General features: G+C 35.4%; 1 protein-coding gene across 1 annotated transcript; it reads left to right on the top strand.

Annotated features, from left to right (window-relative positions):
* Positions 1 to 2791: 2791 nt before the first annotated feature.
* Positions 2792 to 13129, top strand: LOC125676473 (glucose dehydrogenase [FAD, quinone]-like). Its single transcript, XM_048914333.2, has 11 exons — positions 2792 to 2912; positions 3178 to 3386; positions 3595 to 3784; positions 4637 to 4765; positions 8117 to 8238; positions 8480 to 8647; positions 9740 to 9890; positions 10127 to 10275; positions 10476 to 10668; positions 11787 to 12018; positions 12851 to 13129. The coding sequence occupies exons 1-11, from the start codon at positions 2792 to 2794 to the stop codon at positions 13014 to 13016; spliced, it is 1830 nt and encodes a 609-aa protein (XP_048770290.2). The 3' UTR covers positions 13017 to 13129.
* The last annotated feature ends 252 nt before the right edge of the window (positions 13130 to 13381 follow it).

Genomic DNA, 13381 nt, shown 5'->3' on the forward strand with positions numbered 1-13381 from the left:
ACTGAGTTTGACTACGGATTACTCCTTGTACCTGATCAAGATATAAACAGAGACATAGCCATTTTGGTCTGTGCAACTAACTACTCAAAAAGGATTAAAGGACCCATAATGATTTGGGGACTCAAATATTAATTTTTATCAATATTAATTCATTACAGTACATAAATTATTCTAAAATTGTTAATAAGAAGTCTTTATAAAGATACAAATGTCTTATTTCTATCTAAACCACATTAACAAAGACCGTGTTTGATGATTTATAATAATGATATTGATTTGGATAGTTAGTGGCACAGTCAAAATGGCTGTGATAAGTGAAAATACAGACGCAATTACATTTGTCAGTCACTTGGGGCTATTACGGACTTCAATTTATGAATTGGGGTAAGAAATTCAACTTAGAAATTATATATAATGCTGTACATTCTATGTGATAGCTTGTTGCAATACTCAAACATTATAGGATTAAAATTGACATAAAAACAATTTAAATCCCATGTTTTCAAATCCTCCGCACTGAAAATGTTTCCGCCCGTAGAAAATGTTTCCGCGATAGAGCTAGTAATTTGATTTTAACAACGGAATCCGCCCTAAGTGATATTCGCCAATTGTACTGTGACGTCAAATGTTTTGACTGTAACGTATGATCATCACGATTGCTATATATTCTATTTCTTGCCAATTAATTTTCCGCGATCTATTTACTTTAAAAGCTTTCAAGAGGTTAGAAGAGATATAAAAAGCAAATAGACTTTTTACATACTACATCTTTTGTTTTCAATTTTAAAAGCTAAAAGATGTTCTTTTTTTCTAAACTATCATACCGAGGAATACATATATATCTATATTTTGTTTACATAATAATGACTTTGGGACATTTTCAAGTGAAAAATTGTTTGTAGTTCCTTTAATCAACATTTACTAAGACTACTTTAATTAGATATTTGTGTGTCGTGAATGAGATAAGATACAGATAACATCATTGTATATCCGTTAAGACATTGTTATATCAGGATACACGGTGCGTTGACCTTCATCATATTTACATCGTATTTATCTTCTAATCACCAGGTAAGTGCGATATTGTGTACATCAAACATTACAAAACCTAACGCAGCTTTGTTATAATTTGTTGTATTATTAATACCGTAACTGGCTGTTTGTGCATACAGATTATATTATTGATACCAATGTCTTTGCTTGGTGTATTGAACACATTTTTTAAAGCATAAAGGGTTAAAGTTCTGCTAACTTGATAGTCTGTACCTGATTATCCCGGTTATCAATGAAACAGTGAAGATAACGAACAATGGTCAATCTCGCAAATCCTATAAAGAATACAAACCTCAGAGAGGGAAACACGGATCCCTGGGCGTAATAAACTGCTTCGTGTTAATTTTCCACAGTTATGTCTACCATCATTGTTCTATTGATGTATCTGCTAATTAATGAATCTCATATCAAGATATCAGAAACGTTCAATAAAGTTTCATCACAATTAATATTTTATCTGAAGCGTGCATGCGTTACTATTCTTTCTTTTTGACATGAAGTTATATACATGTTTATTGAAGCTAACACTTTACAAAATGTGAAAATGAAATAAGAAAATTGCTACTTTCAAGTTACTCTTTCACCTAAATGAAATGGATGTGTTTGTCAATGGGGGTGCTTACTCCTCCTAGACACCTGACCCCACCTCTGGTGTTGCTAATGGACTGTTTCCCCATCTCACAATTTTTTAAATTCTTAGTACTAAGGATTATGCAATTGATCGCTGTTCGTTATTTTAACCTTTTCCATACTTTCTTACCCACGGCCACTAAATGGGGCGGTCCGCAAAAACTGAGGCCTCGCGTCACAACAGGTATGGTACTGCACAAAGTCCGTAAGCGTCGAGCAATATCTTTACATAGCTGAGTAGGTCATGTTAGCACGTCTATAACTGACCTGTAGATCGCGAGTTCGAGTCCATCAGGGTTTCTAAAAAAAAAAATCAGATTGATTTCTACTAAAACTGCATGTCTGACTAAATGAAGTAAATTTGTGTAACATTCCTCCTTAACTGGTTCAGTACTTTGTAAAAAGAATTGTTAATCTGTCTATATCGTCAAGCCATAGAATAAAACAATCATCCAAATTTTTTATCCATTGCTATTCTATCAGTTTGGCACCCTTGTCGCCCCATAGCATTATTATTTGTATATGTAGGTTTTCTTTCAGGTAACGCAATGTTAATCTGGTATATGTCGGTACTACTTTTGTTTACATTGCCGTGACTTTTATTTGAAGAAATTGGCTTTATCCAAATGCAAAACTGTTCTTTTGCGATTTCATATCTCAATTCCTTGCTAAACAAAATGCTGATCAAAACAATTGTGCAGAATGTTTCTCAATCAAATATTAAACGGCATCAATTCCTGGGTATAGGAGAATATTTGAATATAAAGTGACAATATCAAATGACACAAGTTTCGTATCATTTTGTATATTGTCTGGTATTTGATGAAGGGTGTCTAAGTCATTTCTGATAAAACTAGGGAACTGTTCGCAATATGGTTTTATTAAGCTGTCTATGAGATGACTACGTCTTTGAAATGAAGATTAGGTCCTCCTACGATGGGTCGAAAAGAGAGGTCTGGATTGAAACATGAAACACATTTTTCCTTTTGATTTTCTATCGTAAGTTGCATTTTGCATTGTATTTTTCCCACAACCAGCTACAAGGAACATACATATTCAAGAAGGTTACGCACGACAGAGCTCCCTAACGAGGCAGTTCTCCCTAACGATGTGGTTAAAAGTGTCTGTTATGGTAGCCATATTGGGTGCGATTTACTTCTACTTTATGCAGACCCATGATCAGGAAGATCCAAGCGTTCAGATAAAGAACTCTTATGATTACATAATCAGTAAGTGAATGCTCCTTCATTCTCCTAAGAAAAAGAAGCACAGAGCAAAATATATAATTGTTTCTTAAAATATCTATCTGAAATTACTTTCACAGATTAGATAATTCAGAAATTGTTTGACATTACATTGTAGCTTTGCTTTGAAAAAAAATATATTTAACGGATCACGTTCAATACTTTTAAAACGTTTTTGAGAGATAATTGAAAATGAATCAAGAAACCAATCTAATATAATGACTACATCTTGAAATGAAATTACTTCAAGTTGGGGCGGGTTCAGCTGGCTGTGTAGTGGCCAACAGACTGTCAGAAGACTCCACAAAGACGGTACTACTCCTTGAAGCGGGATCTTCAGAGTTATCTAATCCCAATATTGATATACCTATTGCGTCTCCTGAAATCCAGTTCACAGAACATGATTGGGCATTCAGAACTGTTCCACAGAAAAACGCATGCTTAGCGATGGTCAATCAGGTAACGCGCATCCTCAGTGTACCGTGTTGCACTGTGTTCAATAATGTTTGTATTCTATTCCTGTCTGTGTTCCTTTTAATATTAATGCATCTTTGTTAATTTCTTTACAAGACGATCATTGCCATGGGGAATTACTCTTATCTAAGGATAATTATATCTTGGATTGAAAGGTATTACTTATTTTCTGGTTTGTTCACTATACATCTAGGAATGTGTATGGCCGAGAGGCAAAGTCTTGGGTGGGACCAGTAATCTGAATTTTATGCAGTATATACGTGGAAGTCGCTTTGACTATGATTCCTGGGCCGCTGAGGGGTGTACCGGGTGGAGTTACCAAGACGTGTTGCCTTATTTCATTAAATCAGAGGATATCAGAATTAAACACCTAGAACAATCCAGTGAGTACTTTTTCATCTATATACGTATTGTCAAATATGGAAAATGTGAAGATAACGAACAATCTTATAAAGAATAAAAACCAAGAACAGGGCAAACCCGGGCCAAGTGGTGGGATCAGGTGTATGATATATATTGTTTCACTTTCATTCGTTGAACAACATATTCTCCTCCCCTTATTTTGAGCAAGACCACAAAATCAAGTGATCAAAATGGTACGGTCTTGATTGAAGAGGACATACTTAAGAGTAAATGTCTATGAATGCTTGAAGAGGGCATAATGAAGTGTAAACTACGAATGGAGGCACTGGATATATTCTCAATACACTCATTAAAAGAAGAACAACTTATTTCTGTAAGCATGAAAATAATGCGTTTTGTAAAGGTTGTCATGATAATACATTCATCAGCCTTTGAGGATGGAAAATGGAATTTTTCACTTCTAATGTTCTTTGACGCATGCGTTAAATGTTACTTACATGTATGATTATCCCAATTAGCTAAAAGGAATCCAATATTATGAAAAGGTGAAGATAACGAACAGTGATCCATCTCATAAATACAAAATTAAGATAGGGTATACCAGAGGTGGTATCTATTTTTCCTTTTGGAGATCTTTTAAAACACATCATATAAGAATTGTTTGGATTTCAGGACTGAAGTATGTTAATTTTGTGAAATCCCGCGATGTTAATATATATTGGAATTAAGTTTAATACATAACAACTGCCACATATCGTGGCGAATCTTGAGGCCTTTTTATATATGATTATCCGACTCTTCATAATTAGTATCCACTGCACCTACTTCTTTACATGTTTATATATTCATGACAGTTCATGTTACCGTTTCAGCGTACCACGGTAGAGATGGTTATCTGTCTGTGAGTGACGGGACAGCCACGCCCCTTAATCAGCTATATAGCAAAGCTATTCAGGAACTCGGGTACACTCACATAGACTGCAATGGGAAAAGTCAGATCGGTAAGAAAAGATGAAGGCAACAAAATGGGATAAATTAAAAGGTGATAATAAAAAACAGTCATCAATACCATAAATCCTATAAAGAATGAACGAATTTAAGATAAGAGCAAACATGGATCCCTGTAAACACCAGAGGTGTCTTGAAGGGGTAAGTATCCCCTGTTTACCGGTCTCACCCGCTGTGAGCTCTATATTGTGATAAGATAAACAGAGTAATCCGTAGTCAAAATCTGTGAAGAAAGGCCTAACAATTGGTATGAAACATACCAACAGACGGCATTCGACTTAATGACAGGTTGTATTTGTAAATATGATCATTATAACGACCATAGAATTTGCAACATCAATTCATTTTTCTGTACCTTGCATCGGTTACAAATTGATCATACGCAGAAAATACTTTCGTGTATCGAACCAGTTGAGAGATATACACATCATACGCAGGTTATAATGGAATTTTGTTGGCGATATCTAGGAAGTTGACGATAGAAATTGAAGTAATCCTATTTGTTATAAAGCTGCTTTCAAAAAGTATTTAAATAGAAAACAGATATGGAAGACTATATGATGTCTTTTATTTCGAGTTTAATGGAATACATATATATCGAATCGCCATATAAATGAAAGTGAACATTGTTAATTGATAAAACAACGTCGATGTATCTAAATTTCAAGTTGAAAGCCACAGCAAGAGACATTCCCTTCTCATGTAGAAACCTTTGAATAAGTTCTGCCTCATTATACAAAACCTGGTCAGCTAATAACATAGCACAATTCGTACCCATAGAAATTACAACAGACTATTTGAAGTCCTGATTTCCAAAACATATGTAAAGTAGCCTTTAGGAAATAATTTAAAAAAATATTTTTGAGTTCATTGCAACTTAAAAGCAGCTGTATATGATGTCAAACAGTCTAGTCTTTGATATTTATTAAGGAATAGTGGTAAGGAGTATAAAAAAAAGTCGTATGCATTGATACGGCTAAGGTTGGAAAAGTTTAGTGATTTTAGACCTAATCGTTCTTTGAATTCTTGTAGAATATACACTTGATTGACACAATTTGTCGCATATGTTTTGACACAATACTAGTACGTCTTAAGTTTCTAGTTCACTGCAGTTTAAAATACGTTCATATGAAGTAAAGATAGGGGATTGTTAGAACATCAATTGGATCCCGCAATGTACAAATGTTTGCAAGGTTTTTATTATGCAAAATAAAACGGAGTCATTTATGAAAAATATGTAGCAACTGATAATCTGGAAGAAAAACCATGATTGTCGAAGATACTTGGCCCCAGGATCATGCAACAACTTTAGACTTTTTTATACCCCCCGCAACAAGTTGTGGGGGGGGGGGGGGTATACTGGAATCGGGTTGTCCGTCTGTCTGTCTGTCCGTCCGTCCGTCCGTCTGTAGACGCAATGGTTTCCGGACTCTAAAGCATTATCCTTTCCACCCACCGTCACCATATCATATATATGGACTACCCATGGGATGAAGATGTTCCCTATCGATTTTGGGATCAAAAGGTCAAAGGTCAAGCGCACTGGACATCGAAGTAGCAATATGGTTTCCGGGCTCTAAAGTGTTATCCTTTCCACCTACAGTCACCATATCATACATATGGACTACCCATGGGATGAAGATGTTCCCTATCGATTTTGGGGTCAAAAGGTCAAAGGTGAAGCGCACTGGACATCGAAGTAGCAATATGGTTTCTAGGCTCTAAAGCGTTATCCTTTCCACCTACCGTCACCATATCATACATATGGACTACCCATGGGATGAAGATGTTCCCTATCGATTTTGGGGTCAAAAGGTCAAAGGTCAAGCGCACTGGACATCGAAGTAGCAATATGGTTTCCGGGCTCTAAAGCGTTATCCTTTCCACCTACAGTCACCATATCATACATATGGACTACCCATGGGATGAAGATGTTCCCTATTGATTTTGGGGTCAAAAGGTCAAAGGTCACACGCACTGGACATCGAAGTAGCAATATGGTTTCTAGGCTCTAAAGCGTTATCCTTTCCACCTACAGTCACCATATCATACATATGGACTACCCATGGGATGAAAATATTCCCTATTGATTTTGGGGTCAAAAGGTCAAAGGTCACGCGCACTGGACATCAAAGTAGCAATATGGTTTCTGGGCTCTAAAGCGTTATCCTTTCCACCTACAGTCACCATATCATACATTTGGACTACCCATGGGATGAAGATGTTCCCTATTGATTTTGGGGTCAAAAGGTCAAAGGTCACGCAAACTGGACATCGAAGTAGCAATATGGTTTCTAGGCTCTAAAGCGTTATCCTTTCCACCTACAGTCACCATATCATACATATGGACTACCCATGGGATGAAAATGTTTCCTATCGATTTTGGTGTCAAAAGGTCAAAGGTCACGTGCACTGGACATCAAAGTAGCAATATGGTTTCCGGGCTCTAAAGCGTTATCCTTTCCACCTACAGTCACCATATCATACATTTGGACTACCCATGGGATGAAGATATTCCCTATTGATTTTGGGGTCAAAAGGTCAAAGGTCACGCACACTGGACATCGAAGTAGCAATATGGTTTCCGGGCTCTAAAACGTTATCCTTTCCACCTACAGTCACCATATCATACATATGGACTACCCATGCAATGAAAATGTTCCCTATCGATTTTGGGGTCAAAAGGTCAAAGGTCAAGCGCACTGGACATCGAAGTAGCAATATGGTTCGGTTTGTCATGCCATTTGTTTTTTACACTCAGAAAAGAGGTAGTTTATACCTATTACCAACACCCTTTGGGAGATTGGGGTAAGCGGGGGGTATTCTTAGTGAGCATTGCTCACAGTACCTCTTGTTACCTATAAGATGTTCATAGGTGGTCTCGTTTGAAGGATATTGTTCATCCCAAGAAACAGTCAGAAAGGGCGTTCGATGGAGTACAGTAAAAGCCTTTCTCAGACCGATAATGAATCGTCCCAATTTATACGTGTCCTCATCATCACATGTTATGAACTGAAACTCTTAATTCACAGACACAGGAAACTTGATGAAGCAATCTTGAATAATATTTTTAGTATGGAATGATTGATTTCTCAATCATTTCTTCGTAATGTTCAGATTTAGACTTAAGATTAAGATGTTTCATGATCCTGGGTTCTGGCCAGTTACCGTCTCTCTCGCGTAACATATTACTTACAGATTACACCCGTCGATATTACTGGTATCTGAAAGTGGAAACGAATCAGTATATTTCATAAGCTTTACTTACAATGGAATATGATCGATTGACCAAATACTTCCTTAAGAATATTCATGCATTCTGAAGTAGGTGGTCTCGTTTGAAGGATACTGTCCATCCCAAGAAACAGTCAGAAAGGGCGTTCGATGGAGCACAGTGAAAGCCTTTCTTAGACCGATAATGAATCGTCCCAATTTACACGTGTCCTCATCATCACATGTTACAAAGGTATCAACATACGAGTCTTTTTTAAAACGTTTGTTTTAACTTTCTTTTGCTTCCATTCCTACTTTTTGGTGCAATTCAAAGAAAAAATGCTTTTTACCACTCCTCAGTTTTGAAAATTTAAAGAATTAGTTACATCGCTTCTTTCTATATCAACAAACCTATGCTTGATAAAAAAAAATTCATTAAGATTTTTAAGTATGTACATCATGATGTATCTTTACAGTTTTAATATTTTTTTTAGATCATAATTGAAAATAAGAAAGCAGTGGGTGCCGTATTTATTAGAAATGGCAGGCAACATGTAGTAAGGGCAAATCAGGAAGTGATTGTATCAGGGGGATCGGTGAGCTCGCCACAGATATTGCTGTTGTCTGGTATTGGTCCAAAGGATCATCTAAAGTCCTTAGGTGTAAGTGATTGTGGCCATTATAAATACATCGAAAATAAATCTACTGGTTTCATTTCTTATTTCTTATGATTTGAAATATTGTCTTTCAATGTTGCATCACAGTATTTTGCATGAACACCACCCCCCCCCCCCTCCTCATTCTTTGTAACAAATATGAACAATTCTAAAAAATATTGTTAGTGAAATATTTTCTGTTCATGTGAATGTTGACGTCCTACCAGCAATCCGCACAGTCATGTTTCTGTTGTTTATTTTCGTAATAATTATATTTTTGGGTAATTTCTGCATTTTATGTGTTCTTTTATTATTCACTGATATAGAGACATCACCAGCTGTGGGTGAAGTGCTACAAAGTTTCACCAATATATGTCGCAGCCCCTGAACTTTGTAGAAGTGAGGGTGGTTTATCGTGCCAACACTTACCGTGATGGGATACCTCCATGTTTAAGGTTATATCCGAATGATTTTCACTTTTTATGTCCGACGCTTGGTGAAGGAACAATCTTTACTTGTTGAATGTGTTACGTCAAACGCGGAGCCAGTACCGAAAATCGAAGCCGAGGTCTGCAACTTGCGAAGCGAAAGCAATGAATTCTACATATTGGTGATTACCATTCCACTGCATAGACAACAAACAAATAGATGCGCTATAATGCTTAAATAGATATCAAGACTGATATACAGATTTGGTTAGAATTCATTTCTATACACAATCAAAGAAAACTTCGACAAACATCAAACGATTTCAAAAACTCTAAATCAATCTATAGATACAGATCATATAGTTCCTGGATTATATTGTGTCTTCATTATTTGTTGAGCGTTTCATTTGTTCTTACATTTTAGGGGGGGGGGGGTTATTTTGTCCATTTCAGGGTATTATATGTTAAAACAAAAATCGAAAGACTGAAAAGTCAACCAGGAATGGGTAAACTGTTATTATGTCGAATGTTTTTTTAGATTCCATTGCAGGCAGGCTTGTTAGTAGGCGAGAATAAACTGTAATTATTTCAAATGTTTCTTTATATTCTATTGGAGGCAGACTTGCCAGTAGGAGAGAATAAACTGTTATTATATCAAATGTTTCTTTAGATTCCATTGGAGGCAGACTTACCAGTTGGAGAGAATCTACAGGACCATCTGATGTTGATGATGCGGTTCTTTGACAAGACGCTTAATAGTGTTACAGAGAAAAAAGCAACCGCTCTGTCTTCTATATTGCAATATTTGATATTCAAATCAGGTAAATCTAAACATGAAAAAATCAATACGTTCTACGGAATTGATTTCTTTTAAAAGTAAGGTCAGAAGTATTTTACACATAGATTACATAATCTAACACACCTGATTATGATAGTGTGGTCGTATATCTCTATTCTTGCTATATCGCCGTTTCTAAATTGATAATCTCATTCGAACAAATGACATATTTGAAACATTAGAAAAATTAATTTATTTTCTTCTTTTATGAAACTGAAGGTTACTTAAGTAAAACAACACTGGAAGGCAGCGCATTCTTTACCGATGAGGAGAAGAAAGCACCATACACACAGATTCACTTCCTTAGTGGCACCACCGAAGCTAATCGAGTTCCATTGCTGGCAAAAATGCAGAATCTTAAGGACGATGTAAGATATTTATCTATGATACACCATACTTTTTAGATTCTAAATAAAGTGAATAATACATAACACAAATACTAGCGAATTCTAAAATATAATTACAACAATACATTGTTAAAATGATATTTCAGAGATATCATGAACAAATGGAGGAAAACCTCATGTATGATAAATCATTTGAACAAATAGAACGTTATCATATTCAGATTGTTGAAGGGTTAGTGAACGATGCCAAAAGCATGTCTAAGAAACAAGTCGAGTCTTACTTTCTGTTACCCATCCTGCTTCACCCTAAGAGTAAGGGCACGGTGAAACTCCAAAGTACGGACCCGTTTGATCCACCACTTATTGATCCGCAATATCTGACTCATTCGGAAGATGTTAAAACATTTCTTCGAGGTAATTTTCATTTCATGTATATACAGTGAATCAGGAATGCCAGAGACATATAAATGTGTATCAATGTAAAGAACTTCGGAACATCATACACCTGTGTTTGCCGAACTCTCTATTTTGTATTCCTTATAGGAATTTTGCATGATAAATTATGATGAAATACTGAAATGATGTTCGTATAAAACGAATACTTTATATGCAGTATTGCTACAATAACAGGTTGCCACGTTACATATTAAAATAACGCCCTAAAAACCTCACGTGTTGACATCCTTCAAAGTATACGTCTTCGTCAAAATTCAGATAGTCATGTAGCTTGAGAAAAGTAAATCTGCCATGTGCATAGAATTCCTATCTATTCGACACAAAACAACAGTTTCCACAAGTACGTTATAAATACTTTTGCGATTGAATTTTGATAAAATAAATATCTTAAGCAAGGTGAAGATAACGAAAAGTGATCAATCTCATAACTCCTACAAGCAATACAAAATAGACAGTTGGGCAAACACGGACCCCTGGACACACCAGAGGTGGGATCAGGTGCCTAGGAGGAGTAAGCATCCCCTGTTGACCGGTCACACCCGCTGTGAGCCCCATATCCATATCTAAAAGAATGCAACGTTCTTTTGCTGGTTTTTCTTTCCATTTTGAAACATAACTTTTCAACAAACTTCGAATGATATAATATTATATGGACTCAAACAAAATAGATATTTGTATATCGATTATCATGTGTACTTGTATATAGAAAATGATCAGGAAGAAATTCAAACTTGCATGATCATTATACATATGCATCTCTGCAGTTAGTTGATTGTACATTTAGCAATCAAAATGATAACAACTGCGTTCTGTTCTGTTAATGGTTTTATTTTTATTAAAAACACAACTTCAGATAAAAAAAGAGTTATAATCTGAAAAACAACCTACAGGTACATATGTAAGTGTATATTAGAAAGCTTACATTTGGCAAATATATAATATTTATAGTCAAATCAAAGCAAGAATTAAATCTTTACATATATGTCCACCCATGCATCAAAAGCTTTATTTGTAAAATATATAGCATTGCTTACTCTAGTACATTATAATAAACCGTTTCATGAAATTCTTAAAAGCTATAAGAATGGCACTAGCAATATCCAATACAACCATTCTTCGAGAAATTGGATCCTCTCCGGGAGATGCCTTGGAAGTTGGAATGCCAGTTTGCAATGAGCAACCTTACCTTTCTGATGACTATTGGATATGCAGAATAAGACATTTCACGTATACGGTTTACCATCCAACTTCAACCTGCAGAATGGGAGCAGAAAACGATTCAACTGCCGTGGTGGACTATCAACTTAGGTAATTCAAGTCAAGTCATATTGAATGTGTAGTAGCGCAATCCTAGGATACATGTATATAAATATCTCTCTACAGTGAATCCATCTACTTATCTTCTTATCTCTGTATGTATGTATGTACATTGTATATATGTATTTTAGAAAAGAATGTATGAATGTATGTATTTTAGAAAAGAATGTATGTATGTATTTTAGAAAAGATATTGCCTTAGATATTCATGCATGTATGTATGTATTTTAGAAAAGATATTGTCTTAGATATTTTCACTTTTAGAAAGGCGTCCCTCCAGAATCTACAATTTATACATATCTCATGTACTCATGAATTTCGATGCGTTTATCAAAAGTTCTATTCTGTATTCATAACTAAACACTGATAACAATGTTTGAAGAGGACTGTAGCTTGTGACGGATGCTTTTTATAAAAGGAAATATCTAGAAATCTGCTTCTCTATACTGTACTGTATGTGTGATTTCACATCACAGACAAAATAAACTTTTCAAACTGGTACCATGCACGCTAGAGATTTAGTAGCATAGAAGTAAAAGTAATCCTGCAAGAAGGTAATGATTAACGTTATTCTAAAGTCTACGTAAACTGCACAGTAAATCACACTGACTGATGTCCATCAAGGTAACTTAATTAAATCTGAATAGACGCCTGTGATTTTTCCTTTGATTTTGAATATAACCGTTTAAATTATACATGTATCAACTTTGAATTGGAAGACAAAAAGTTGGGAAAATATTATGATGAAACTGAATTTAGATGTAAGAAATTCACATTATAAGTGTTACAAAGTAAATTGATATAGATAATACTTGCATTGCAGGGTAAGGGGTATCCAAAATCTGCGTGTTGTGGACGCTTCAGTGATGCGTAATATTCCATCAGGAAATACAAACGCTCCAACGATAATGATAGCTGAGAAAGCGTCAGATTTGATCCGTGGGATAGATAGTGTTGAATCTCTCCGAAAAGTGACAAACAGTTTGTGACGAACACTAAATTGCACCAAAGATGAATACACGCATTTTTAAAGGCAATTAGAGGGACCAAAAAGTTTGAAATTATCTGCCCGATGACTACATGATTGTAATATAGTGTTATTGTACACACATTAAATTTTTTGTAAAGGTTTGATGACATGTTGTTATCTCCCTCTGATATTGAATCAGCATACACGCCATGTGATTCATCTTAAAGATACAGATCATTTATTGTAAGTAATATGTTCTTAGATTTGTTGAAGACCATTCAATCTGGTTTCAAGTGTTAGACCGATAGGTTGAAAATCATTTAGTGGTTAAATATTGACACAATGACATGTTACTATTAGAGAAGAAATATGCGTGACCTGGTG

This window comes from Ostrea edulis, chromosome 3 (genome assembly GCF_947568905.1).
Source record: "Ostrea edulis chromosome 3, xbOstEdul1.1, whole genome shotgun sequence".
Classification (NCBI taxonomy): domain Eukaryota; kingdom Metazoa; phylum Mollusca; class Bivalvia; order Ostreida; family Ostreidae; genus Ostrea; species Ostrea edulis.